The sequence below is a fragment of the Haliotis asinina genome, chromosome 6, assembly GCF_037392515.1.
Source record: "Haliotis asinina isolate JCU_RB_2024 chromosome 6, JCU_Hal_asi_v2, whole genome shotgun sequence".
Classification (NCBI taxonomy): Eukaryota; Metazoa; Mollusca; class Gastropoda; order Lepetellida; family Haliotidae; genus Haliotis; species Haliotis asinina.
Window position 1 is genome coordinate 27915962 of NC_090285.1, and position 26649 is coordinate 27942610.

Sequence of the window (26649 nt, forward strand, 5' to 3'; positions counted from 1 at the left end):
TGTTTTTGTATTTTATGATTTCTGGTGCTTTCTAATAATGATGTTAAAGGTATGTTTCTGTTTTTACAGTGGCTTGAAAATACCTTTTCTGTACGCTATTTTGAGTATGGAATGATCCATCCATGTTTTTGTTACTGTTCAGGAGACTTAACCATGGAGAAGCCTCTGGAGCCACATGTTGTGCTATACAATGCTAAAGGATTGACAGGCTTTATGCAACAGTGAGTAACATGTATATATAGAGCATGTTTCATATGAATAATGCAGAGCCAAACAATTTGGCATGACACATCCTGGGTATGTTTTAGCTCATCTGATTCAAGATCAGATGAGCTTATGTCGTTGCCTGTTTGTCTGGCATCATACATCAAGTGTTAGCATTCCTTTAAATCTCTACTGAGAAATCACAGGACAAATGGAGTTTAAAGTTATTATGCTTGTCCCAACAAGAAATGAAATGATTACTCAGTGTTCCCGTTCTCCAGTAATTACCGGTTTTTGACCGATAAAAATTGGGATGATCTGGTATTTTCAACTGCCGTCGGTAGCTGCTGGTGGTAAATTTTTCATTTCATCGAGTTGCCTTTTATCGGTAACTTTAATATAATTGCAGTTGAAAACAACATCTAGGCACATCTATATATAGACTTCAGCATATGTTTGACAGATACAGACAGTCGCACACTGTTACGCCCCGTTATCTATTTATAGCTGTAGCATGTGGTAATCATTGCGTGTGTAGTGAAAAAAATGGCTTCTAGTGGTAGAAAAGTATCCGCATACACTGACAGGGTTCTTTTCGCGAACAAATAAGATGAGAAATAAAAGTAAAACATCTATTTCAGTGGTAAAGGGTATGGAAAAATATGGCGATGTTTTTTTCCAATTGTGACATGTCATAACAACCCTGTGCCTTTTCTTTTATTCTGTCATATTTACGCAATCAGAAAATTATCATAAAAAGATATCTTAAATAGTATACATAGTCGCCCATTTTCCATTATAAGAAGCATTCCACTCGCTAACATGACACAATAGTGGCAAATACCTCAGTTTTATATGGTTCGCATGAATAACATGCAAGGCGATTCGCTTGATCGATAATTGTATTTAATGTAGGTCTAATGAACATATTGTCAAAAAACAAGCAACGCACAGCACACCCTGCAACACATTTATTGACAGTATTTCATTATAAATATTGATTACTTTCTCTTCGGATAAAAACTGGTTCAGCCAGAATTTTTAGACCCTTTTGGCATAAGCCACCGGCAATTTTCAAAACCACTGGGAGCACTGGATTACTATTTTGCTGTTACAGCTTTCGCTGTGCTTCTTATCTCCAATATTCCCACCACAGAGTGGAAACAGCTGACTCCCAAACTCTCTGGAAGTCATTCTTCTGTTTGAATGTGGCTGCCCAGTTTAATCATTAACCATTTCTTCCTTGAAATACTAGTGGAGGCATGTACAAATATCATTTTGGCAGTTTAGCAAACAAGATCTTACCATCCAGGGTCACCTTTAAGTATGTAAGTGGAGCCTCACTAGGCTAACAACTAGTCTCTGCATTGAACATATTTTACTGAAAAAAGTTCATAGTATACAAAAAATAATCATATACTACCGACAAGAAATAAGGGAACTAATGAAATAATAGCGAATTTGAAACTGCTTTAAATATCCACTAAATCAATTTTAGGCGTCAAGTTCAATATCTGGTGTGTCCACCATGTTGGGCAACACATTCACGGCACCTTGATGGCATGCTGTTAATCAATTTCCGGGTAGTTGCCCGTGGTATTGCCCGCCATTCCTCTTGGAGAGCTGCACCAAGCTGGGCCAGGTTGGCGGGTCCTGGGTCCCTGGCGTACACCCTTCGACCAAGAACGTCCCAGAGATGTTCAATTGGGGACAGGTCTGGGGACTTAGAGGGCCAGTCCAATGTCTGGATACCTTCTTGTCGGAGATAAGCGGAGACAATTCAGGCCCGATGTGGTCTGGCATTATCCTCTTGGAACACAAAATTTCGGCCGATAACTCTAGCCAATGGAGCCACAACAGGACGCAATATTTGGTCAACGTATCGCTGACCAGTCATGGCTCCGTTAATGATGACCAAATCTGATCGTCTGTCATGTGTAATCCCACCCCACACCATGACACACCTATACCTCCATAACGATCATGGTCAAGAATTGCTGCTCTGGCATATCGCTCCCCGCTCCAACGCCAACAACGTTTTCTGCCATCTGTGAATCGTAGGCAAAACCTTGACTCATCAGAGAACATGGTGTAACGCCAGTGGCGCATAGCCCGTCCCTGATGCTGCCTAGCCCATGCCAATCTTTGGCGCATATGGTGAGCTGAAAGGGTGACACCCTTAAAAGGCCGTCTTGCTTTCAGACGAGCTTGATAGAGTCGGTTTTTAATGGTTGAGGTTGAAATGCGTCTTCCAGTGAGTGTGCGGAATTCTCTATTGATGGCAGGGGCCGATTTAAACCTATCGCGTAGAGCAATTAACGTAATGAGACGATCCTGTCGTGGTGTCGTTGATTTTGGTCTACCACGCCCAGGTCTCGTTGCAACCCCACCCGTTTGACGGTACTTATCCCACAGGTGTGAAATTACACTTTTTGATTTACCCATCTGTCGGGCAACTTCACATAATGATGTCCCCCCCTCTATCATCCCCACAATTCTCCATTTTGTTGCTTCACCGAGATACTGCCTTGGAGACATTTCTGTCAGTAAGTGTCAATCTCTATTGCATTAGTGATTGCGACTTCTCCAGTACATTTACAGGAGTTAACTTCTGTATGCACGTGTAGCACATGCTGGGCATGCATTATGCGAAATTCCATTGTCATTGGATGTTGCTTTTGGGAGATACGCCACGATAACGGACCCTGTCACAGTCAAAGTCATCTGTATTCAATTTCTTGGTTCCCTTATTTTCTGTCGGTAGTATATAATGAAATGGAGCCCTTAGACTTTTTCATTATACCCCCAGCATGTAATGCGGGGGATATAGTTGACACCTTGTCTGTCCATTTGTCCATAATCATTTTGTTTCCGGAACATAACTTAAAAACTGTTCAATATTTTAGACCAAAATTGATAGATATAATAATCTGAACCTATGGCACTTTTATTTTTTTTGTTTTTGCCATGGAACAGTTTGGTCTTAATCTAATGGTGGGGAGGGCTTCGTTTCTGGAGCAGAACTCAAAAACCATTAAATATTTTTATGCAAAACTGTTTAGATACATCAGTCAGAACCTAAAGTGTTGCCTTTTGGTTTTTACAGGCTCTTGTGATTTGTTATTTTCTTGGTTTTGAGGGATGCAATCGAGACATTTCATTGGCAAGGCCTGTATATTTATCATGCTTTTCCTGAATCTTGCCAGTCACATTGCTGTCAAAAGGGACAGAAAATTCAATGGTATAAATAATTTCTTTGGCTTTATTAAAAAGGACAAGATCAGGTTTGTTGGCTGGAATTCATCTCAGGCTATATATTGCTCTATTCCAGAGAAGTTTAAAAGCATCATTTTCCATGACGCCCTGGACATGTTCAGGATCGTACTATGGATGGACCTCGGGGTGCCATCATGTCTTTTAAGATAAGCTGTTTGTGCCAAGGAAGGGCATCCACTAACAAGGTGTTGGATAGTCTCTGTAAATTCATTGCAAAGACTACATTTCATGTTCACATTCTGGTGATTGCGAGTGGGAAGTGACTGGTCCTGAGCAGCGAAAAGGAAGCCCTCAGTTTCACATTTGAGACCAGCCGACTTGATCCAGGCAAAGGAGTCAGTTGGATGGTTTATTCCCATTGCTGTACTGTCAAGCAGCAGATCACCATCAACAAAATCAATCTCAAATTTCAGACTGTGTCCAACAACCTTGGCATGCTTAAAATAGTTTTGGAGTTCCTTGTTTTCATCATGAGTTTTGATGTGCATCACCAGAGGATCATCCGATAAATAAATACATGCAAAAGTACACAATAAAAATCTATCATGAAGAGCTTCCACATTAATCAAACCCCGACCTCCTATAGTCCATGGTTGAAGATATCAAACAGTTTATTGCCAAAACTGCCCCAAATAACAATATGTTGAGTTACTTTGTGACTGCTTTGTTTCACAAAAGTGGAATAGCTTGGATGTAATGGAAATTGCGTTTGCCATACTGCCCACTTTTGGTTGCAGTTGACTGTTTTTCACGTCATACAAATATGTTCCAGGGCCTCAGAAAGTGTTCAACGTCTGAGCACAGTCAGGTACGCAGATGGGGTAAGTGATCCTAAGTACTTTTTATTCCCCCGGCATGTAATGCGGGGGATATAGTCGATGCCTTGTCCGTCTGTCCGTCCGTCCATAATCATTTTGTTTCCAGAGCATAACAAAACTGATAGATATAATAATCTGAACCTATGGTTGTGCCTTTTGCTATTTATAGATTTTGGGCATTTTAGTTCATTTTTTGTTTTTCCATGGAACGTTTTGGTGGGCTTCGTTTCCGGAGCAGAACTCACAATCCATTCAATATTTTTCTGCAACTTGTGGTAGATATATCAGTCAGAACCTAAAGTAGTGCCTTCTGCTATTTTCAGGTTTTTATGATTTATTATTTTCTCGGTTTCCATGGAAACAATTCGGACTTAGTCTCAAAATGGATGGTTGAGCACAACTTGAAAAGTGTTTCATATCTTTCAACAGATCTTGGCAGATATGTGAGACAAATCTTGAAGTGGTGACCTTTTGCTGTTTACAGATGTATGGCATTTATATTTTTCATAAATTCCATGGAAACAATTCAAACTTCGTCTAAAAGGACATTAAGTAACTGTCAGATGATTTGTCCTTTCAAATATGAGGGTGCCAGCAGAGACCATATAATCGAGGGACGGTCCTCTTCAGCAGTTTATCATTAAACATCAGCGCTACGGTCTGGCATGTAACTGATACACATCAACACCCTGCTGGTAACTTCCGGTTACCAGTACACATGCGCAACAGATGCGCAGACATTTGCAAATGAGCACTCTGGTATCCATGTAAACAATATTGCGTAATATCTTGACAGGAGTTAATTCCTTAGCTGGATTTCACTGGCTGTGATTGACAGTCAAAGATTACATGAACAGCTCCAATAAACTGATTACAATAATCGTAGTCTTTATCTTGTCTCTCACATGCACATGTCAACTGACAACATCACTGAAAATGTGTATCGTTCACGAAATCCGAGCCGTTTTAGGTCAGTCAAGTAACAGTACTCTTGTCAATATCCCAGATATTCGATGAACGTATCATCAAAGTATCTCGTTTTCTTTTAAGTATCCGTTGCCACTGGTTGGTGGTTCACTTAATGACGCTATTACTCTCTGATTTTAATTTCATATTAATTCGCATAATTTTATGAATTGATAGTCCCAACGAAACACGATTTAACATTATTCAAGAACGTTACAGTAATGTTTTATGAATGCCAGTTTGGGGCTGACAGTGATATTGTTCTCGGAGCAGTACGGAGACATATGCACATTGTGGTGATTTTTGCAAAGGGAAGCCACTGAGAACTACTAAAGCCACGAGGACAATTTTCACTAATGTCAGTGTACAATGTTGCATACAGTAACCGCGTATAGCTGATTTTGTGACCATTTGACCGTTTCTTTCACAGTAGATTGAGAGAGAATGAAACAATGACTGAAGAACTTGAACTTGTCATGACATAAAGGTCATGGGGCATCCCCGCTCCACAATCATTTAATCATTTTCATAGGGTTCATAACTCTAATTTTATCGTGTTACTTACTATGAAGAATTTATCATCACATACCTTTCCGAATACATTGTATACCGGAATTGTAACTGACAGGAACTGTGCAGGTGTGATTCTGATGTTATGTATGTATATGTAGTGCTAAATACAACCATTTAGGTAATATTCTTTAATTAAAAACAAATATGAATGCCAATTGTTTGAAATTGACACTAACACTAAAGAATATACCAATTTTTAAAAATATTAAAACATGATATTGTAAATGAAAAACATCGAATCTGTACACGACTTCGTCCACGGATATCTTAAAGAGAACAACCACCAAACCACACAGTTTCAAACCTGATGATAAACACAGTTCAAAGGTCTTGCCTCTTGCAAGTAAAGTTCGAATGATGGATGCAGGAAAGATGTATATTTATGATGCAGTCAGGTTCAATATTTGGTCATGATCAAATTCAAACTGCAAAAGCCCTCAGTAGAGATTCCGATGTAATAAATGATTTTACAGTTGAAGAAAAGAAAAGCTATATGGATAGTCAATTTCTTTATTTATTCCATTGTTATTGTGACAATAAAGTTACACCATGTGTTCAATGGGTTTGGCCACTGAAGCTCATTATCAAGCAACAGAGGGGTACTTTGGATCATATATCATCAGATGTGCATCAGGAAGATTTTATTTAGAGTATGCACACCTGTATAGAAGTCAGCAGCCCTCATAGACTTATTCACATCTTCCGCAGTTTTTGCTAAACCGCACAATTTATGGCAGAACAACCATCAGAATCTGTCTCTTATTGCGGGCATGGGGTATCTGTGCGGTCATCAGTGAGGTCAATGAAGAATGACTGCCATGCTCTGTCACATATTAAAGAAAACTTAAGAAGCAATATTCATTCTTGATTGTACAAACGCTTTGATATTTTAAACTTATTTCTGCTGGTAACGGATAATACAAATACCAATAAAATAATAACTACCAATAACTACAAATTATCAACTTTTTATCAGCAAGTTTTCATTCAATAAAATGATATTTCTTTGGTGTGCACCCTGATATAAATACAAAGTTGAAGAAGGTGATTTAACTAATAATTAAACTTCATTAAGAGGAATAATGATAAAAAGAGAAAAAAATATATTAATTCAAGATAAATATGGATACTGGCTGCAACCATATTCATCACAATGAACAAAAATGAAAATATGTACAATTATTGTCATCCCATCAGTGCATGAGACTTTTGTAGAATGAATAAATTATATGTTCGTGTCATATTAATAAACAAAATGAATGCTGTGTCATCTGCTACATGGTATTTGAAATGTGCTGTACATGATGCAAATGTGGGTTTACGTACAAAAGCCATCAAAAATAATATATCGATCGTAGCCATATAAATTTGGTACCAAACAAAAGAGGAAATCGCTGTGAATGTTCACAATTTTATTTTAAAAGTGCTACTAGTATGCTGTTATTGTGAAAGCATGCGAAAATTAAGTAAATATTTCAGAAAACGTTCATGCTTCGTCGTATTGCATGAGTCAAAATAATGAATTACACGACCTCCACAGACTTATAAATACCACTAATCCAGACTTTAGCTAGTCTGCTTTTATAACATCCCAGTAACTAAGGACTGGTATTGAGAATTAGTAGTTATTGAAAATAAAAATCGGGACTTTCGCTGATTTTGCGCCGTCGCCATTGTCCTTACAGAACAACCATCACACATGACAGCATTCATCAAATACAAAGACATGTATATGCTTTAGCACCCCAAATAAACCTCAGACGCACTGTTGCAAATATAAGCATGTACACGAGAATAAGTGACAAAAATTACATCTTACCTTTGTAATGAAAATATGCGAAATCTATGACTGAAGCAAACACGTTTCAGTCAGCTTACGGATAGGCTGCACAGTACAAGCCACAGCGCTGATGGTTTCGCGCATTGGCTTGAGGGCCATCCCTCTATTGTATGGTCTCTGGCGCCAGGGAGATGTGTCATCTTCTGTTATTTTTCCTGGTTTCCATGGAAACGATTCTGACTTTATCTCAGAATGGAGGAATGGGCTTCATTTCCTGAAAGCAATATGATATCTTTCGGCAGATCTTGGCAGATATATGAGACAGATCTTGAAGTGGAGCCTTTTGCTATTTACAGCAAAAACACATCAAGTAACTGTCAGATGATTTGTCCTTTGAAATATGTGGGGGCCAGGAGGATATTTCATCTTCTGATGACTCAAGTTTGTTTTGTAAATATTTTACAAATATAGTTAGAACTGTTGTAGGTGTTTAAATTGATATTTTAATGTTTATATGTACCGCAATGACAACTGTATGCAAAGAATCTGCAACCTCTACAGGTTTGTTTGAGTTTCAGTGGAACAACTTGCTTCCAGTTGTCACTGGGGCTTGCACAAAATATTTGCAAACTTCTGTTTAGGTGACTTTCAGCTATATTTGGAAGGGATCCACCAGTGTATGAAATAAGCCCAAAGCCCAGCCCACTTCCGGACTGTCAACTTCAAAATGTTACCAGCCACAAAAGGATTTAACCAGACCAGATCTAATTATTGCACAATGCCATATAGAAAATGGTCAAATATGTTATAGTTGGGATTACACTTTCCCAGTAAAGTACAAATTCTGCTACTTTTGTTTAGTTGAGTCCCACGCCCTAATCGCCAGCACACAAAGTCTTCCGTCTAAACCGCTCAGCCACCACTACTTCCTTAAAATGAATCATTAAAAGTTGCAGTGGCTGTTCTTTACTAAGGGTAATCCTAAATATAACATAAGTTACAGATCTGATAAATTTACTTTATTTGGAGGAATCTGCAGCCTCAAAGGAAGATGTTGATTTTCTTACTCTTGGTACAGGTTATGTAGTAAGAGATAACCAGAAATGATCTATGAATGTGGGAGGAGGGGAGAGCAGTGTTCATATTTTTGATAATAGCAAGTATTGATGACCAGAGATCATCAAGGTGAACTGAATGTACTTCTGTGGATCATGTTTTCCTGTCTGACAGTGAAGATCAAATTCATTCATCACTTGCTGTAGTGTCTTTTGGTGTGCAAATTTGACAAACAGCAAATTTCAATTTTTTTCACAAATGTTACCTACTTCATTGGGAAACTGTATTATTCAGAAGTGCACAGTTAAATCACTGGCCATCCGTCTTGAGATTTTTCTATATTTACAGAGGGAGAAGAAAAAACATTATGCTGAGCACATACAGGACAGGATTGAGGACCTTTTCGGAGTTGGTGCAGACCTCGAACTTAGGAGTAAGTCAGCTCTTTACTCCTTAAATATACCATCTGCTGATCTTTTGAGGTAACGAGTACATTTGTCCTGAAAATATTTTCCCCACTTCAAGCCAAACGCTGCCAGACTATTCGTTTAGCTGTTTGTGTGACTCTGCATGGAATGTCAGTTACCTGTCTTAGATTTCACAAAGTTTGACTTCTAATTTCAGTTGCCAAACTGACAGTGGACATTCGAACAGTCATCCCACACTGTGTCAAGTTCAGTCAGGTAACTGACATTAGCAAGGCCTGAAAACTAGTCTGTTGGAGTTACCACCATACTTAACTCTCCCTCAAAAAATGTAGGGTGTATTTTCTGCGGGTATTCTTCTAAGGGCCGGTTCTCAGACAACCAGTCATGAAAGTGGATGATTTGTTAAACTTAATGAGTTTAACTTCTGACGAAGGTCAAGGTAATCTTGAATTGTTTTGGATTCATGACAAAAAAAACCCTTATTATTCTAAGAGTAGGTGATGATAGATGTAAAGGTAATTTGCCAAGTGAAAGACTAGTGGACAGTTTGATTCTGAGTGTATGTAGATAATGTTCAGTAGCATGTTTGAAAAGAACACATTCATCTTAATGTGCAATTATTGGGGATTTGTGACTGAGATTTCAAAGCATGTTTGTTGGACCAGAGGGGAGCGATGATTATGTGATGTTTCCTGGTTTAAAATTGTACTACATCATATGTTTACTTCTGTCAGTAAAGCTATTGGTTCTCATCCAGTGGCTTTTGAAAAAAAAATGGGCACGTGGGCAGCCTTTCTGTTTTTCATGAGCTTTAATCTGGTATGAGTATTGTGCATTTGAGTTTCATTATTCTGAAATGTTTTTAGGACAAGAAGAATAAGGCTCAGCTGGTGGAGAAGATACAGATGAGAAAGAAACTGCTGAAGTATCTGCGCAAGGAGGACTACCAGCGATTCCTCTGGCTCTTGAGAGAACTGAGGATTCGCTATGTCCCCATCCAGGAGTACCATGGCCATGCAAGCAAAAGGTTCCTTAAAAGAAGTGGCACTGTCAAGGCAGCATTTGATGTGAGAAAACAGAAACTGATTGAACTTCGAGAACAACTAGATGCTGAATGGGTAGACTATGAAGTGTACAAACAAACAACTTTGGCTGACATCCAGAATGATATTGAGAAACTCTGTCTTGATAGGAAACTATTGTGGAAGCAGCAGGTGCGTGAATCAGTGACCAAAGCAGAGGTCAAATTACTTGAAAAGGTACAGGTGGGAAGGACCTAAGAGTATTTAGGGATTTATTGAACTAAGGAAACTGAAACAAGCATCAGATTCTTCTATAGTTAAAGGTTGAAGTCAGGGTGAGTCATCTGAAACCACTGAACTATTGACAGTCTACACATTGATGTCCTTAACAATAGGGCAATCAGGCCAGCCAAAAATGATGCATGGGGGTTTGTTGTTGATTTTGTCACTGGTGCTTAAAACAAAATAGATATAAACTATAATGTAGTGGTGTGTGTTTCTTAACAAAATGAACATCCATGCACAAAACAGATAAATGTTTTACTTACGTTACCATACGTCTGTAGCAAATTACCTCAAGCGTCGCTTAATAGGAGATTTGATAGAGTTGAATTGCATTCAATCTTGAGTGGCTGCCTTGCAATCACGACTGTCAGGATCTCCCCACTGCGCATGCGCACAGACTCCCCGAAAACTTCACTCTTACTTCAAGCGTTTGTCTGAGTCAGACGGGTTTGAATTGCTGGAAAATTTTTTGGATCGAATAAAGTCTTATCTTTTTTTGATAGATTCTTGTGTTTTTAAGAGAGTTTTCAAATTAGTATATTTTTCAATCGTTGTGTCGATTTTAACATAAAGTTTAAGTTTGATACACATGTTGGCTACCTTGCGTGAGACATGTCATCATGTCTCTATTCCTGCTCATTTACCTCCGTAGTTCTTCACGGATGGGTATTTGTTGGTTGGGGGCACTTATCTTTTATTATTTGTGCCCACCAGGGTCAGGATATTTTCATTTTATGCTTTGTTTAGGCAAAGGTTTTTTATGGTGTTCGCTTGTAGTGATAGTGATTTCACTTGTCTATTGCAAACATGTGTAGCACAATGTGTGGCGCAGTCCTTTTTATGATAAGGGGGTTTGTTTTTTCACCCTCTTTTTTATAGTTGGTTATTTCGATTTGTTACAGCTGTTGTGTATGACACGACATAGTTGTGAGATTTGTAAAGGTCTGAAGTCTGGGAAGGATCCTCACCTCTTTTTTCCGGATTGCGTGACCAATTCCTGCTCCCTGCTTCAGAGGTGTTGATCATTCACAGACCTATCTATTCAAGACTTCAGGACCTACTTAGCTGTTATCAGGAAGAGAAAGCCTCAACAGCTAAGGAAGATGTCCAGGTCTCCGGCATTGTCGTCAGGGTCTAGACTATCTCTCCCTTGCACTCTTGAGAGTCAACCTTCGGAGATTCCATTATCCATGTTGGAGACTACTACTCAACGGGGAGCGCCTCAAAGACCAGAACTGTTGCAGGTTCCAATGTCTAGTGCAGCGCCGACAGAGACGATGATGCATCCTCTGACACCGTTGCCATCACAGATGCCTTACACCCAGACGGGAGGAGGTCAGACGCCCTTACTCATCCAGAGGTACAGAGGATTTTGAGGGCATTACTATTACCAAGCCCAGGAGCCATTCTCCTACGTTGGGTGTGGATAGTGATAAGGCTATTAGGATTGAGCCGGAATTGATGATTCCGCCTTACCCGATGGTAGCGGATGCCATCTCCTCTTTGAATGAGGATTTCGCCAAATTATCTCTGAATGCCACGATAAAGGCGCCGAAGGTCAAGAAGCAAGAGTATAAGATTTACAGCTTAGACTTTGCAGATTCAGGTGCGGGGCTGGACGAGGCTATTAAGAGACTGTCCTTGTCAACATCCTACAAGGTACAAGACTCTAGACTGCAAGCTATAGATTCAGAATTGAGGCATAGTTTGCAACCAGTTTCGGCGTTAGCTTCAGCTACGTCGGCAGCGGCGGTGGACTTAACCGAGCACAATGAATCGAGAGTGGAGCATTTGTCATTGCTCTTTGTGTGGCAGGGCAAGGTATTACATGATTTGTTGGGCCATATCAGGACAGCTTTGGCCATGACTACAGTGGTACGCAGAGCAGGGTTCCTGGAGGCATGTTCTTGGCAGGAGTAATTCAAGAGTTAGTTGATAAGAGCGCCCTTTTCTTCTCAAGTGCTCTTTGGGGATGCTATCGTGGAGATCTATAAGGAGCATACCAACCTAAGAAATACAGAAGTATCCCTGTCAGCGTTTGAAGCGTTATTCTCTGCCTTTCGTGGCAAATCAGGATTACAGGACAGAGGCAGAAGGCGCTACATCCCTAGGAGGGAATCGGTCAGATCAGCGTTTACTAGAGGGTGAGGCCAGAGATTTGCATCTACGTATCACTGCAGACCTGCAGATTCCTTCTGCCACTCCCGGCAGAAGGAGAGGGAAGTGCCCCTACTCCAGACGTTGAGGGGGCCACCTGTCACGACTGGGACCTCCCACCCCCAGCCGTGCCAGTGTTCCCGACGCCAGTAGATGGGAGACTAGGTATCTTCTGGAGGAATAGGCCCATCCTCGGAGATCCCTATGTGACAGGAATTTTGAAAAGAGGCTACAAACTTCCATTGCTTCATCCCCAGCCATTAACATCACATCCAGAGGTGTTGAGAGACAACATCGCAGTGTTGTTGAAAAAGTGTGCCATCGAGGAAGTACCGGATCCACGCCTCTCACCAGGATTCTATTCATCGGTCTTCCTCATCCCCAAGAAAGAATCTTTGTTTACATGCTGACAGTCCTCGAGAATCTGTCACCACCGTCCATGCTGTTGCATCCATAAGCTATAGACCCATGGTAAGGTAAGTAAAAAATTTGTTAAAATCTAAATTTTTTAGATATTTAAATACTTACCTTACCATAGGGTGGTAACTCCCTCCCAACGCTGGATGCTCCTCCCCTCTTCGGATTCTTCGGACTGGGAAGTAAAAGTGAAGTTTTCATGGAGTCTGCGTGCATGCGCAGTGGGGAGATCAAGATACTTCCGTATCCTGACAGTCGTGATTGCAAGGTAGCCATTCAAGACTGAATGCAATTCAACTCCGTCAGATATCCTATTAAGCGAAGATTGAGGTAATATGCTATAGACCTATGGTAAGGTAAGTATTTAAATATCTAAAATATTTAGATTTTAATAATTTTGAACCTGTTATAATGATGCATGTTTTTTTTCTATAAATGACTTCTGTTCACAGTTGAATTCTTAGGAATACATCCCTCCAACATTTGATTGCCTATTTTCTTAAACATGTTTCTGAATCCATAGCTTTAGCTTGAATAAAATAATGTAAGCCCAAGGATTTGTGTTCCAAGGATTTGTGTCCCCTGGCATGTAATGCCGGGAAGTAACGTCATCCATCTGGCTGTCTGTCTATAATCATTGTTTTTCTGGAGCAGAACTCAAAAGCTCATCATTATTTTTCAACAAAAATTGGTCGATATAATAAACAGAACCTAAGGTCTTGCCTTTTGCTATTAACAGATTTTTGTCATTTTTATTTTTTTCAATTTCCATAGAAACTATTTGGACTTAGTCTTAATGGGAGAGAGTTGGGCTTATTTCCGGAGCCTAACTCAAAAACCATGCAATATTTTTGTGCAAAACTTGGTAGATATATCAAACATAACTTTAAGAGGTGCCTTTCGCTACTTACAGATTTTTGTGATTTCTTGTTTTCTCAGGTTCCATGGAAACGTTTTGAACTTAGTCTCAAAAGTCAGAGGTGTGTTTCTTTTCCGGAGCACAACTCGAATACTTTCTAATATCTGTCAGCAAAGCTTGGTAGATATGTGTTGTAGACCTCAGTGTGGTGCCTGCTACTTACAAGATTTTGTGATTCACAAGATCCTGTACATAGCAAAAGGCACCACTTCAGGTTCTGACTGATATATCTACCAGGTTTTGCACAAAAATATTAAACGGTTTTTGAGTTCTGCTCCGGAAACGAAGCTCATCCCTCCATTTTCACATCAAGTCCAAAACATTTCCATGGAAACCCAGAAAATAATAAATCACAAAAACCTGAACATAGCAAAAGGCACCACTTCAGGTTCTGACTGATATATCTACCAAGTTTTGATTATTCATGGACAGACAGAGAAACGACATGTCGACAATATGGAGGAAGAGCCTTTGTTTCCAGAACAAAAGTCGGAAACTATTTAATATCAGGAAAACGTGGCAGATATATGAGACACATCTTGGATGATGAGTGAGTGAGTGAGTTTAGTTTTACGCCGCACTCAGCAATATTCCAGCTATATGGCGGCGGTCTGTAAATAATCGAGCCTGGACCAGACAATCCAGTGATCAACAACATGAGCATCGATCTGTGCAATTGGGAACCGATGACATGTGTCAACCAAGTCAGCGAGCCTGACCACCTGATCGCCTCTTAGTCGCCTCTTACGACAAGCTGAGTCGCCTTTTATGGCAAGCATGGGTTGGTGAAGGCCTATTCTACCCCGGGACATTCACGGGTCTTGGATGAAGAATTTGATCTGTACCGGTGGGTGAATACGAGGAGGACGTCAGATAGAGAGAGGCGCAGGCTGCCCTAAGTTGGTGGCATGGCATTCTGCATCTAGGTCGGCAGATGAAGACTTTCTAAAGGAGGCATTGGATTCTTATCTTAGTGAGGATCTCAGGCAGTTATTTCGTCTATCGACTTTGGGGAGTTTAAGGGACATTAGTGTAGTTTCGTCACCACTACGTGTGGTAGTGCTTTCTCAACCACCAGTCGTTTCCTGCCCGATGTCGGTTGTTACGATTCCGCATCGCTCGTCGATTCAGCAGATTAATTGGCATTCTTTTACCGCTTAAATGTGATTTGATCGTCTACACGAGATCGTGACATCCCAGAGCGTTTGAGTGAGGGAGACCAAGAGAATCGTTTGAGAGCATTATCACATCCTCTGTGTGGTAGTGATTCGATTCACGGGGAGGGGTTCAACAACATGATCTGGCGTTCGCTCAACCTTCTTTGAATCAATGCGGTGATTCACAATGCGACAGCGTTCACCTTACCTCCGGTGAGTGAAGTGACAACCTGTTCTGGGGCATCGTTTATTCACCAGCATCATACAGCACTTCCTTGCATAGATTGTACTCCAGTGATTCCCAACTGATTAGTTCCAGTGCATGGGGGTGTTTCGATTCACCGATGGCGTATGTTGTGACAATAGCGCAGTATTCATCGATTCACCCGACCGATGCACAAACGCTCTAGTGATTCGGTCTACCACTCAAGGTCACGATGTGGTTGCAGCTCAGCCGATTGAGTTCGATTCGATGATTCACTTAAGTGGTAGAGGTGGCGTTTTCCCATCCACTTCACGTGAACGCTTTGATTCACTATTAAGTGATGCGCTGTCAGCAACAGCTTCGTTTGGGTGCGGTTCTCACTCAACCACTTATGGTCAATTCGGCGATTCACTCTAAAGCAGCGCTGCCCCTGCAACAGGGCAGTCTCAGTTCAGTGCTTCCTCAGCCATATCGCTGCACTGCGGCTCTGTATTCTGAAGCGCCTCTCTCTCGACAGCAGTATGGGTTCGATGCAGCGCTTTCGAATGGTGTCTGTAGCGTTGCTCAAGACTATTATCAAACCGGGAGATTTTATGGTCAGTTTGGATTTGCAGGACGCACATTCCGATTTGACCGACACATTGGAAGTTTCTGTGATTTGTGTTCAAGGGCATTCACTACCAATGGCTTGTGGTCAGGTTTGGAATTTCTTCCGCCCTGTGGCTATTCACACGGGTCACAAGGCCAATCACCAAATTTCTGCATCGCAGGGGGATTGTGGTCGAGGCTTACATAGATGATTGCATCCAGGCTGAGAACGGCGCTGCATTCTGCTACTTCACATGGAGTTTGCGATGTGGCTTCTTTGCCACTTAAGCTGGTTGGTGAATCTAAAGAAGTCAGAACTGATCCCTACACACCGTCTGCAGTTCATCGGGGGCGGTATCCGACACCCAGGTCAGCAAATTTTTTGTGTCAAGGGAGAGCTTCGAGAAGATGTTACATCTGATTCCCCTTACCTTGTCTCAGCTCAAGATGCTCCGGCAATGGCAGGAGCTTTTGGGGTTACCGTCATCTGCTCAGGCTCCCACTTTCAGGGGTCAACTTCAGATTTGACCCTTGCAAATGTCTGCATTGCTCATGTTACCAAGGGAGCTTCATTCTCATCTACTATGGTGGATGCAAGAATCGAACGTTTGCGGTGGAGTTTGTTTAGAGCTGTTGGTGCTGTTTCACCACCTGTATGTGGATGCTTCACTACATTTGTGGGGAGCTCACCTTCTCAATCAGCAAGTGGCATGGCAGTGGTCTCCCGCAGATAGCGCATGCCACATGAATGTCTTGGAACTCAGGGCAGTAATTTTGGCGATCACTCATTGGCGAGAGCATCTAAGAGGTTTGCTTTTCATGATAAGGTTGCACAATGCAGCGGTTGTTTGGTACATCAATCGGGTGGGATCGACAGGGTCGACCCAACTTCCGAGGTGGACTCAACAGTTTTTTAACCTGGTAGACTCATTAAGCATAGCGGTTCGAGCCAATCACATTCCAGGGGTAAAAAGGTCATCGCAGGTCTGTGTCACGTCCGAAGCATCCGTCCCCAACGGAATGGAAGCTGCATCCGGAGGTGTTCAGGGCTGTTCGCCTCCCGCTGATGGAGCTGACTATAGACCTGTTCGCCACCAGATTCAATCATCAATTACCACTGTTTGTGTCTCTGATTCAGGATCCATTAACCTGGGGACTAGAGGCCTCGCAATTCCATGGGACGGTCTCAACGCTTATGCATTTCCTTTAGAGCTGTTGGTGCTGTTTCACCACCTGTATGTGGATGCGTCACTACATTTGTGGGGAGCTCACCTTCTCAATCAGCAAGTGGCATGGCAGTGGTCTCCCGCAGATAGCGCATGCCACATGAATGTCTTGGAACTCAGGGCAGTAATTTTGGCGATCACTCATTGGCGAGAGCATCTAAGAGGTTTGCTTTTCATGATAAGGTTGCACAATGCAGCGGTTGTTTGGTACATCAATCGGGTGGGATCGACAGGGTCGACCCAACTTCCGAGGTGGACTCAACAGTTTTTTAACCTGGTAGACTCATTAAGCATAGCGGTTCGAGCCAATCACATTCCAGGGGTAAAAAGGTCATCGCAGGTCTGTGTCACGTCCGAAGCATCCGTCCCCAACGGAATGGAAGCTGCATCCGGAGGTGTTCAGGGCTGTTCGCCTCCCGCTGATGGAGCTGACTATAGACCTGTTCGCCACCAGATTCAATCATCAATTACCACTGTTTGTGTCTCTGATTCAGGATCCATTAACCTGGGGACTAGAGGCCTCGCAATTCCATGGGACGGTCTCAACGCTTATGCATTTCCTTCCTTCCTTATGCGGCCCTTCTTCCACGTGTACTCCTCAAGTTACGTTTGACTTGGCAGATGACACTGTGTCCTTTTGGCCAACAAGGCGTTGGTTCGTAGATCTTCAAGAGCTAGCCGATCCAGATCCAGTGCCTTTTCCTGTTTGGGCAGATCTACTGGTGCATCCACACTCTGATCAACTACACCGGTCTCAACTAACGCTCCATCTGCACATTTGACGCATTTGGCCATTAACGGGCCAAGGTTATTCTAAACCTGTCACTTTTGCCATCACTACAGCCCATCACACATCCACGACGTCAATTTATGATGACAAGTGGAAGAATTTCAAGTTATATTGCAGAGGGAAGGGCATTATGTCTCCCATGACAGCAGCACCACAGATGGTTGCAGAGTATCTTCAACACTTACCGTCTATTAGGAAGTTGAAGGGTGCTATGTTATCTACCTACTTAGCCGCACTTAACACAGTTATTACAGCGGCGTCGGAAGTAAAGTTGTCTACTGTCCCTGAGTTCCAGTCTCTGTTGAGATTGTATAAATTGGCGGATCAATCATAGAAGTTTCGAGCCCTGGTTTGGGATTTGTCCATTGTCTTGGCTCATCTCACATCGAGTGAACATGAACCATTGACTGGGAAAGATTTGGAGCATATCACTTTCAAGACCTTCTTCCTTCTGGCCTTGGCTAGAGCTGCGCATATATCCAAGATACATGCTTTGGATGTTTCGCAGGTACTCTTTGAAAGGTCTCAACATGCTAGAGTGTTCCTAGGCTTAAGGTGGGATTTCTTTGCCAAGAACCAGTTACCGGGACAGCCAGATCATATCTTCAGTATCCCTCCACTGTCATCTATCCTGGGTACAGAAGACGCTGAAGATTTATCCTTATGCTCAGTTCGGGCATTGAGGATATACTTAGCCACCTCTAAGGTCCACCGCAGACTACGCAAGGGGCTCTTCATCCCGCTTTTGACGGCTTCCAAAGCAGAAGTATCGTGTACAATCTTGGCTTTCTGGTTGAGATTCTGCGAGCATACGCCTTTGCGAAGTTGTCACCTCCTTCGTCCGCAAAGCCTCATGAGACGTGTGCTTGCTTCCAACATGGACCTCCATAGGAACTGTTCACTGCAAGCCATTATGGAAGATTGCTTTTGGAAGTCAGATACTGCGTTTGCTGCTCATTATGGGATGTATCATTCACGGACGTCGAAGGCCTTCATCAATTCGGTTCATTGGTCTTGGCGCAGCAGGTGTCGTCGACCTGTCCACGCAGATAAGCATTTCCGCGTTCTCGGTCTTGCTATGTGCATAATAATGATATTGATGTTATGTTATGTATCTTATGTTCAAATGTTCACTTAGGGAACTAGGGCATGGTGTACTGTCATACCCATGGCTGGATAGACTGAGCGGGCAGTCTTGTGCATGTGCTGAGATGACTGACACTCCGCTTATTGACCTCTACTCTCTGAGCAATCATGTCAGTGAAGCGTTGAATTCAGATTACCTAATGGTTTTCCAAGTGTTTGCATTTCCTTTCTCACCATGGTAAGTAGGGAGATCTGTACCAAACCTTAAACTAGTTGAGCATCCAGGCTACTCCTCCTTCCATCACCGTCCAGCATGTGTCTGTGGGGGTAGTTCAGAAGCAGGGACGTGCCAGATCACTGGGGTCTCCTGATAAATCGTGGGCGGCGGCGTTAATTCCTTGCCAAACTGCATCCTTTTGCAAACGTTGAGGCTGAACCCACATTTACTCAGGACCTCCCACACCCTAGAATTTTTGTGCCGTGTAAGCCAAGAGGTTTCCGAAACAATCCATCACAAATACAGAGTAGCATATTGGGAGTTGGTGCTACTCTTGGCCTCCTTGTGGAATGCATCCTCTCCTGTGCAGTGTGTCAGAGGGTAATCTGGGGCCCTCCAGACAACTATGGGATAATGCATAAAGTGAGATGGGATAAGTTTAAAATTTTGGAAATTTTAACTATAAATTGTATATTTATATACTGTAAGATCATTTATTTTCGTGTGGCTTAATTTTCGCGGAAACAGAAAAATTGACAAATTGGCGCGGTTTAATTTTCGTGCATCATCAAAGTACAGAAATCATGAGAGTATAACAACACAGGAAACTGTAAACTGTAAAGAGAACACTTACCCTAGCTGTCGTCCTGTCACCTGCCTAATTAGTTGGGGAAACATGGGCCTTCCGCTACGTTGAGAAGTTGTTTGTTCAATGATGGGTTTAAAGCATCTGCACATACTGTGTTCTGTCAGGATGGCATTACAAAAGTGGCTTATGAAGACTGTTTCAAAAGCAAAGACACCCGGCCTCCCAGATCCGAGTCTATGTGACAATGAAACTGAAGCGCAATTTGTCATGGTAGCTAACATTGATGTAGATTTGTTGGAAGAGGAGAGAATGCCTGACCTCACAAAGAAAAAGCGAAAACGTGGAGAGTATGGCCTGTATGATGAGGAACTTTGTGCTAAAATCGCTGTTTATGCCATTGAAAATGGAGTCATGAAGGCAACAAGAAAATTTTCCAGTGAAATAAAGAGGAAAGTCAGTGAATCAACTGTTCGAGGAATGAAAGCTAGCTTTTTAAAACAACAACAAGCTGGAGAAGGCCCTCACTGATTGGTCAAGGCAGTCAGGGGTCAAAAGGGCAAAGTTAGGGAAGGACAAAGAAGACACAAGAAAGTGGATTAGAAAAACAAGATTGGCTGGCAGTGCAGTAAATGTCTGTACGCTGCTTGCAGCTGCCGATGGGATAATAAAGAAGTTCCATATATCAAAGCTAAAAGAACTTGGAGGCAGCATGTTTGACAAGCGTCTGTTGCAGGGGCAGAGGTCAAGAAGATTTGATTCAACTTTCGACACTGGGTCAAAGAGAGGAAGAGAGATGCATAACATGAGATAAGTATACAGATATATATAAATATACAATTTATAGTTAAAATTTCCAATTACATAAAGCACACCTTGATCTTTCATTTCTGAGACTATGTCAAGTTCCGACACGTCAGCAAACAATCGATCACAATCTCTGGTGATACCTTCACTTGTATTCAGTGTTTTATTAGCAGAGACCATGACTGGAATGCCCACGAAAGATTCAATACTCTTCAGATTGGGTGCTTGTTGTATTTTTTCTGCTCTCAACTAGCAGCGCACCTGAACGTAAGTGTCTAATGTTCTTTACATCCACCACAATACCCGGAATACCCTTAGATGCTGCAAAATGGTTTCAGCTTTAATGGTGTCTTGTCAGGAGTCTCAGTCACAAGGAAACTTGCCCGTGGCCAATACCCAATCAATAGAGATAGACTGTGGTCAGTATCAACAGCATCAATTTTGAGTTGATGTTTTGATTTTGGGGCGAGGGGATTTCATAAGCCATGGTTAATATGGTTCATCATCAGAGCTCCCCACCCACCACAGAGTATCACAAGGACATTGCTAAAACCAAGTGAGTCTCCAATTTGCTGCAAGGATACTCAGATGATTTACTCCAGTAGAAGAATAAAAAATAATTAATCTGCCAGAATGGCCAATGAGCCACCGCCTTCATGGCACAAGACTCTAGGACGAGTTCAGAACATTACATATTTTGAAGTCTAAAACGTTTTCAATGAACTATAAGGACAAGACCAAAATTCCAAATTCCAAATCAAATTTGTGCAATGGTATATATATGCACGCACAGGGCTTGGCATGACCAGCCAATTGGTTGAACCGGGCCCATTCAACCACCCGTCTAGATGAAGTCAGGGTGAAAGTGGTGTGGTGAGCAATAGGAACACCGTTCCATGCCTTCAACCACCAGGATCCCTTCCTCAACCGACACAGGGCTGCAACCCACGGCAAACGGGTTGGTGGACCAAATATGCCCCAGGTCCACAAAGGGGGGTTGGCGAGCACTTAGCGTTACCCACCACCCACCATGGGTGCCCCTTGTCTGCAGTCTTTTTCAAGATTAAAATAATTTGAAATGTGCCCTTTGCTTATTATTGCACTGTTACTATTGTATTGAAACAATTTAATCCATTGTCTGAAAGAAGGTCCAAAATTGAATGCTTCCCGTGCTTTACCTACAAAATGCCATTCTACAGTGTCAAAGGCTTTTTCAAAATCTACCGTTATAAGAAGTCTAGTCTTTTTGTGTATTTCACAATATTCTTGTATTTTCCCCATTGAATAGCCCCTAAGAAAGGTGGTTTGTGTTTAACTTATGATACTTAGTAGAACATTTTATTTTTTTGGCTTTTTGCTATTACTGCAGACACTATTTTATAGTCTACATTTTGATAAAGTCTCTGTTTTCTTTAGGAATGCAGGTTATTATACCCTGGTTTTGAACATTTGATAAAGTTTCAATATAGAAAGCATGTGTTATAGATCTTAGGAAAATATTTCCCCTATCTTTCCAGAAGAACTTGTAGAATTTTGTTGGAATACCGTCGGATCCTGGACTCTTTCAGGTTTTCATTGAGTTTAAAACCAGGCACATTCTTTTATTGTATTAGGACCCTCGCAGCTGTTTCTCTCATTTTCATTTAATTTCATATCAATATTGGTAAACTGGGATGCATAGTATTCCCAACTGGTATCATGCTGGGTACTATATACGTTTTTATAATATTTTTAAGTTTCAGCACCTGTTTGATCAATGCTAGTTACTCTCTTGTTATTTGTATAAATTATTTCTTTCATATGCCTGACGATATAGTTACTTTTCCCAAAGTTCTGGAAATATTCTGTGTTCTTTTCATGGTCTTCGTACCGTTTACCCTTACTTCTAAATATAATTCCTTTTATTTTTCTGTATGAGTAGCTTCCAATCTTTCCCTTTTTTATCTAATTCGTTTTAGATATTATTTGAAAGGATATCATAGTCTGATTTTAGCTTATCATTTTCAAGTGACTTTTCTTCTTTGTCAATGGATTTTTTTGCTTTATTGTAGATGCTATTGTTTCACTTCTTATTCTCATTTATAACAAATACAAACTGGTCATTCATTTTGAAAGTCATATTGGCAATATCATCAGTATTTCCCAATATGTGACTTCATTTTAAGTATTTTGTAGTTTCCTTTGCCAGTTTTACATATCATTATCATGCAGTTGGTTAGAGTTGAATTTCCAATATCCAGGGCATCTTACAATTGGGTTAAGACCAAGCATAATATATGAATTATCAGATTTGGAACTTATTCCTATGCATACAGTTTTACCAGAGAGAGAATATCCTCAGAAATTAAGAAGTAGTCAAGTGTACTTTGCTTTAAAGGGGTGAGTTGACACCATGGATATTGCCTAGTGTCAGGAGTAAGTATTCACCAAGGATCGACCAGTCCTAAATGGGCTTTGATATCAAGTATTTTGTCATGTGACTTTTGGTTATTATTGTGTTTGTAATTATAAGTATCAGTGTAATAATCTTGCACCACACTCCAGGCTCCACCTGAAATTGATCCTGAAAGTTTACTCAGTTCGTTGGCAAGATCCTAAATAAAATCTGGCGAGTCGATATTTGGTCCCTACATATCTTTAAGTGAAAATCAAATGTCTTCTACAGTAATGTAGAGAATTATGAAATGGTCATTGTCATCTACCATTATTTCATGCATATGATACTTGCAGTTATTGTTTATTAGAACCATAACTCCTAAACGTTTACTTGTGCCGTGTGAATTGTCACATCTATAACCCTATTCAGCCACCCACATCAGTGTGCTATGTGTTTCTTAAAGGAATAATATTGACGCTTTGTTACTATGAACAAAGTGGAACATATCTCTACGTTTGGCTCCCAGGGTAGAATAGGCCTTCAGAAACCCATGCTTGCCATAATAAGCGACTGTGCTTGTCGTAAGAGGCGAATAACGGGATCGGGTGGTCAGACTTGCTGACTTGGTGGACACAGGTCGTCGGTTCCCAATTGCGCAGATCGATGCTCATGTTGTTGATCACTGGATTGTCTGGCCGATTATTTACAGACTGCTGCCATATAGCTCGAATATTGCTGAGTGTGGCGTAAAATAAAATCACTCACTCACTACCTTTGGGTAAATCCATTTTATGCCCCTGACATTCATAGATAGCAGTTTCAAATTACTCATTATACATCAAATTATATACTTTGATGTATATAACGACATGGCTAAAATTACATTTGCATGTGTAAACAAAACCAGTGTTTGACCAAGAGAGAATTAGAAGAGAATGGGTAGGATAGAGATAGAAAAAAGAAGGTGGAAGAAATTTGGAATAGAGAGGAGGAGGAAGTTAAAAATATAAAGGCATGGTAATGCTTCCTTAATCTACAATGTCCACGTAATTATCAGAGAGACAAGAACTGAAGTCAGAGATCTTCCTTTGCAAAAATATTGACGGCATCATCAGTACAATAATGTTTGGGCATGAGAAGAAAATATATAAAGGAAATAAAAGATCTTGTTTGGAGAGAGTATTAAATGATGTACAAAGCAAAATCCTTTTTTGGGGGGGGGTTATGAGCATTCTCTTCCCACAGAGGTTACTTGTCACATCCTCCTACGTAGGAAGATATGACAAGTAACCTCTGTGTGAAGATAATGGGTTATGAGAGGTAGTGTTCGCTATTTAAGGTGAATGAAACAACTGGATCAATAACCGAAAAAACATATCGTATGTTGATTAAATATGCGGTGTATTTGTTGAAGAAATAGAAAAAATACATTGCCAGCTAATGAGGTCAGTGTTTGATATAGATATTTCTCAATGTTTTGATAATGTCAATAGCTGGCACACCACAGACGATGGTAAACTGTCGGGTCAATCAGAAGACAATTAAACGTTCGTACAGTGAATTGTGTTGGTCATCACATTGCTTCATTAGACAGCATATAATGATTGATGCTTCTTTAATTGATGATAGCATCAATGTCATTAAAAGGGTGGAATTTAACTTCTTCCCATTGTATGTTTCTGTGTAGACCCTGCCATGAAAATACCATGCATTCTCAATGTTGTGGTGACTTTTCAGTCAGTTTATCAACATCATGTTCACTTTAGTGACATCATCCGCAAAGCGAACACAAGATTTTTCTTTGATCTGTTTCCGTACTCTTATTACCTTTGACTTGGCTTCCAAGGAACTCAAAAGGTGGAAAAATTATTATCTTGCTTTGCTCACAGGATGGGGAGCTTTTCTAGAAGGTAGGTTTTAGGGAGTTAGTCCCTATCGAGAGCAGTCTTACATGCCATCCAGCACTGGGCATTAGTCGCCAGTAATTACCACTAGTTGACATGGACAACACCATGGTAACTGCCATAATTACCATAATCAACAGACCAAGAATGAGCTATTCTTAAGTAATCATGGAAGTTAGGACAGAACTTTTTGGCCTATTGATCTGGATTACAATGATTTTGCCAGAATAATTGTGGTAATAATGGCCAGACAAAATTCTAAGGACAGAGTGGATGCTTTCAGCAGATAATGATCAAATGGGAACAACCTCACACAGATCTGTTCGTGACATCACGAAAAAATCAGTTGAAATATATCCGTTTCCTTTTGCCTGGTTGAGATCGCTTCCATCGGGGATAATCTACAACACCCTGCTTCTATGCACAATTACAGGCCAAACATGTTTGTAATGTTGAGAAAAGATTCCTGGAAATATGAAGAAACTGTCATCACTGAAATCGGAAATGAGGTTGATGATCTGAGAATTTTCTGTTTTCTGTTTCAACATATTGTTGAGTCTTATGCCTACGACTACATAATTGATTAATTAAACGAGGCTTGCCTGTAAGGTGAAGTTTGATAGCATTTCTCCGAGGGACCAGGGAACAAGTGAGATCACATGAGATTGCACATGCGCAACCGGGTTCCAGTATTTAAAGCTTTGTACTGTGGACTAATAATCATACTTCTCCAAACAAAGATCCTGGGAGGGAGGGAGGGAGGGAGAGGCATATAATCTCACTTGGTCCCTGGTACCTCAGAGAATTGCTATCAAACTTCACCTTAAAGGTAAGTCTCATTTAATTTATCAATTCTCCTTCAGTACCAGGTCACATGAGAGACCACCTGAGATTTTAAGGTTAGTCCACTGTACAAGTTTATAACATCAACAAACACGGTGTGTATAAACTACATGTATTTAATACTAAGGTACAGTTATTGTTAGATAGTCTCTATAACATATAACATGATAAACATGGCGATGATAAACTAAACGATGAAAGCTAAACATTTCTAAATCCTATCATGAATTTATCCATCAATTACATGTATATATATATCCAATGTCTTGTCCTGTTAAACAAAAAGGATTAACGAAATTACCCTTAAGGATCAAAGAGATACAAACATGATGAACTGAATATTAAGTGGGCACAATCAAATGACCTCCTATCCAACCTAGTTGGCTCTAGGAACAAACACTTTCTGAATGCTAAACATGCTAACCCAATAAGGTGAAACAGGTGAAAGTATTGGATATTCACAAACAATGCTGACTCCAATCAGTACATGAACACATGAGAAAACAAAGCTGTATCTGCTCAGTACATTAGCTAACAAGAAACTAGCATTCAGCTTGCTTAGACAGCTTGCTTATAGGATAAAACTGTACTACCAAAAGAACAATGAGGTAAGACCGGTTTTGCATAAAATTTTCAAAAACACATGTTGAGGACCACCCAGCGGCATCCATATTCTGATGGATTGGTAAACCACCACCTGATGCTGCCCTAGTTGATGCAGACTGGGTGCTGTATCCAGAGAAGAGTGTAACGTCTATACCAGAGTCTCACATCACAGTCTTTAGCCACCTGGCTATACTCTGTACCTACAGCTTTGCGTGGCTTGGAAAAACTAACCACCAACTGAGGTCAATGGTTCTCTCTAAATACTCTAACAAACACTTGACTACACACAAATTTTCTACTTCAAAACTAGTCAATACAATGGGTTTCATGTGAAACCCTGGTCTGGACTGTTTTAG

At 40.9% G+C, this 26649-nt stretch overlaps 1 protein-coding gene across 1 annotated transcript in view; it reads left to right on the top strand.

The window, feature by feature from the left end:
* The window catches only part of LOC137287027 (small ribosomal subunit protein uS15m-like), a 30562-nt gene extending 17026 nt beyond the window's left edge, over positions 1 to 13536 (top strand). The window contains exons 3-7 of the mRNA XM_067819128.1: positions 143 to 221; positions 4253 to 4301; positions 9022 to 9106; positions 9298 to 9356; positions 9968 to 13536. Of these exons, the coding sequence (XP_067675229.1) occupies positions 143 to 221; positions 4253 to 4301; positions 9022 to 9106; positions 9298 to 9356; positions 9968 to 10381 (686 nt within the window). The 3' untranslated portion in view covers positions 10382 to 13536. The remainder of the gene's footprint in view (positions 1 to 142; positions 222 to 4252; positions 4302 to 9021; positions 9107 to 9297; positions 9357 to 9967) is intronic.
* Positions 13537 to 26649: the final 13113 nt, after the last annotated feature.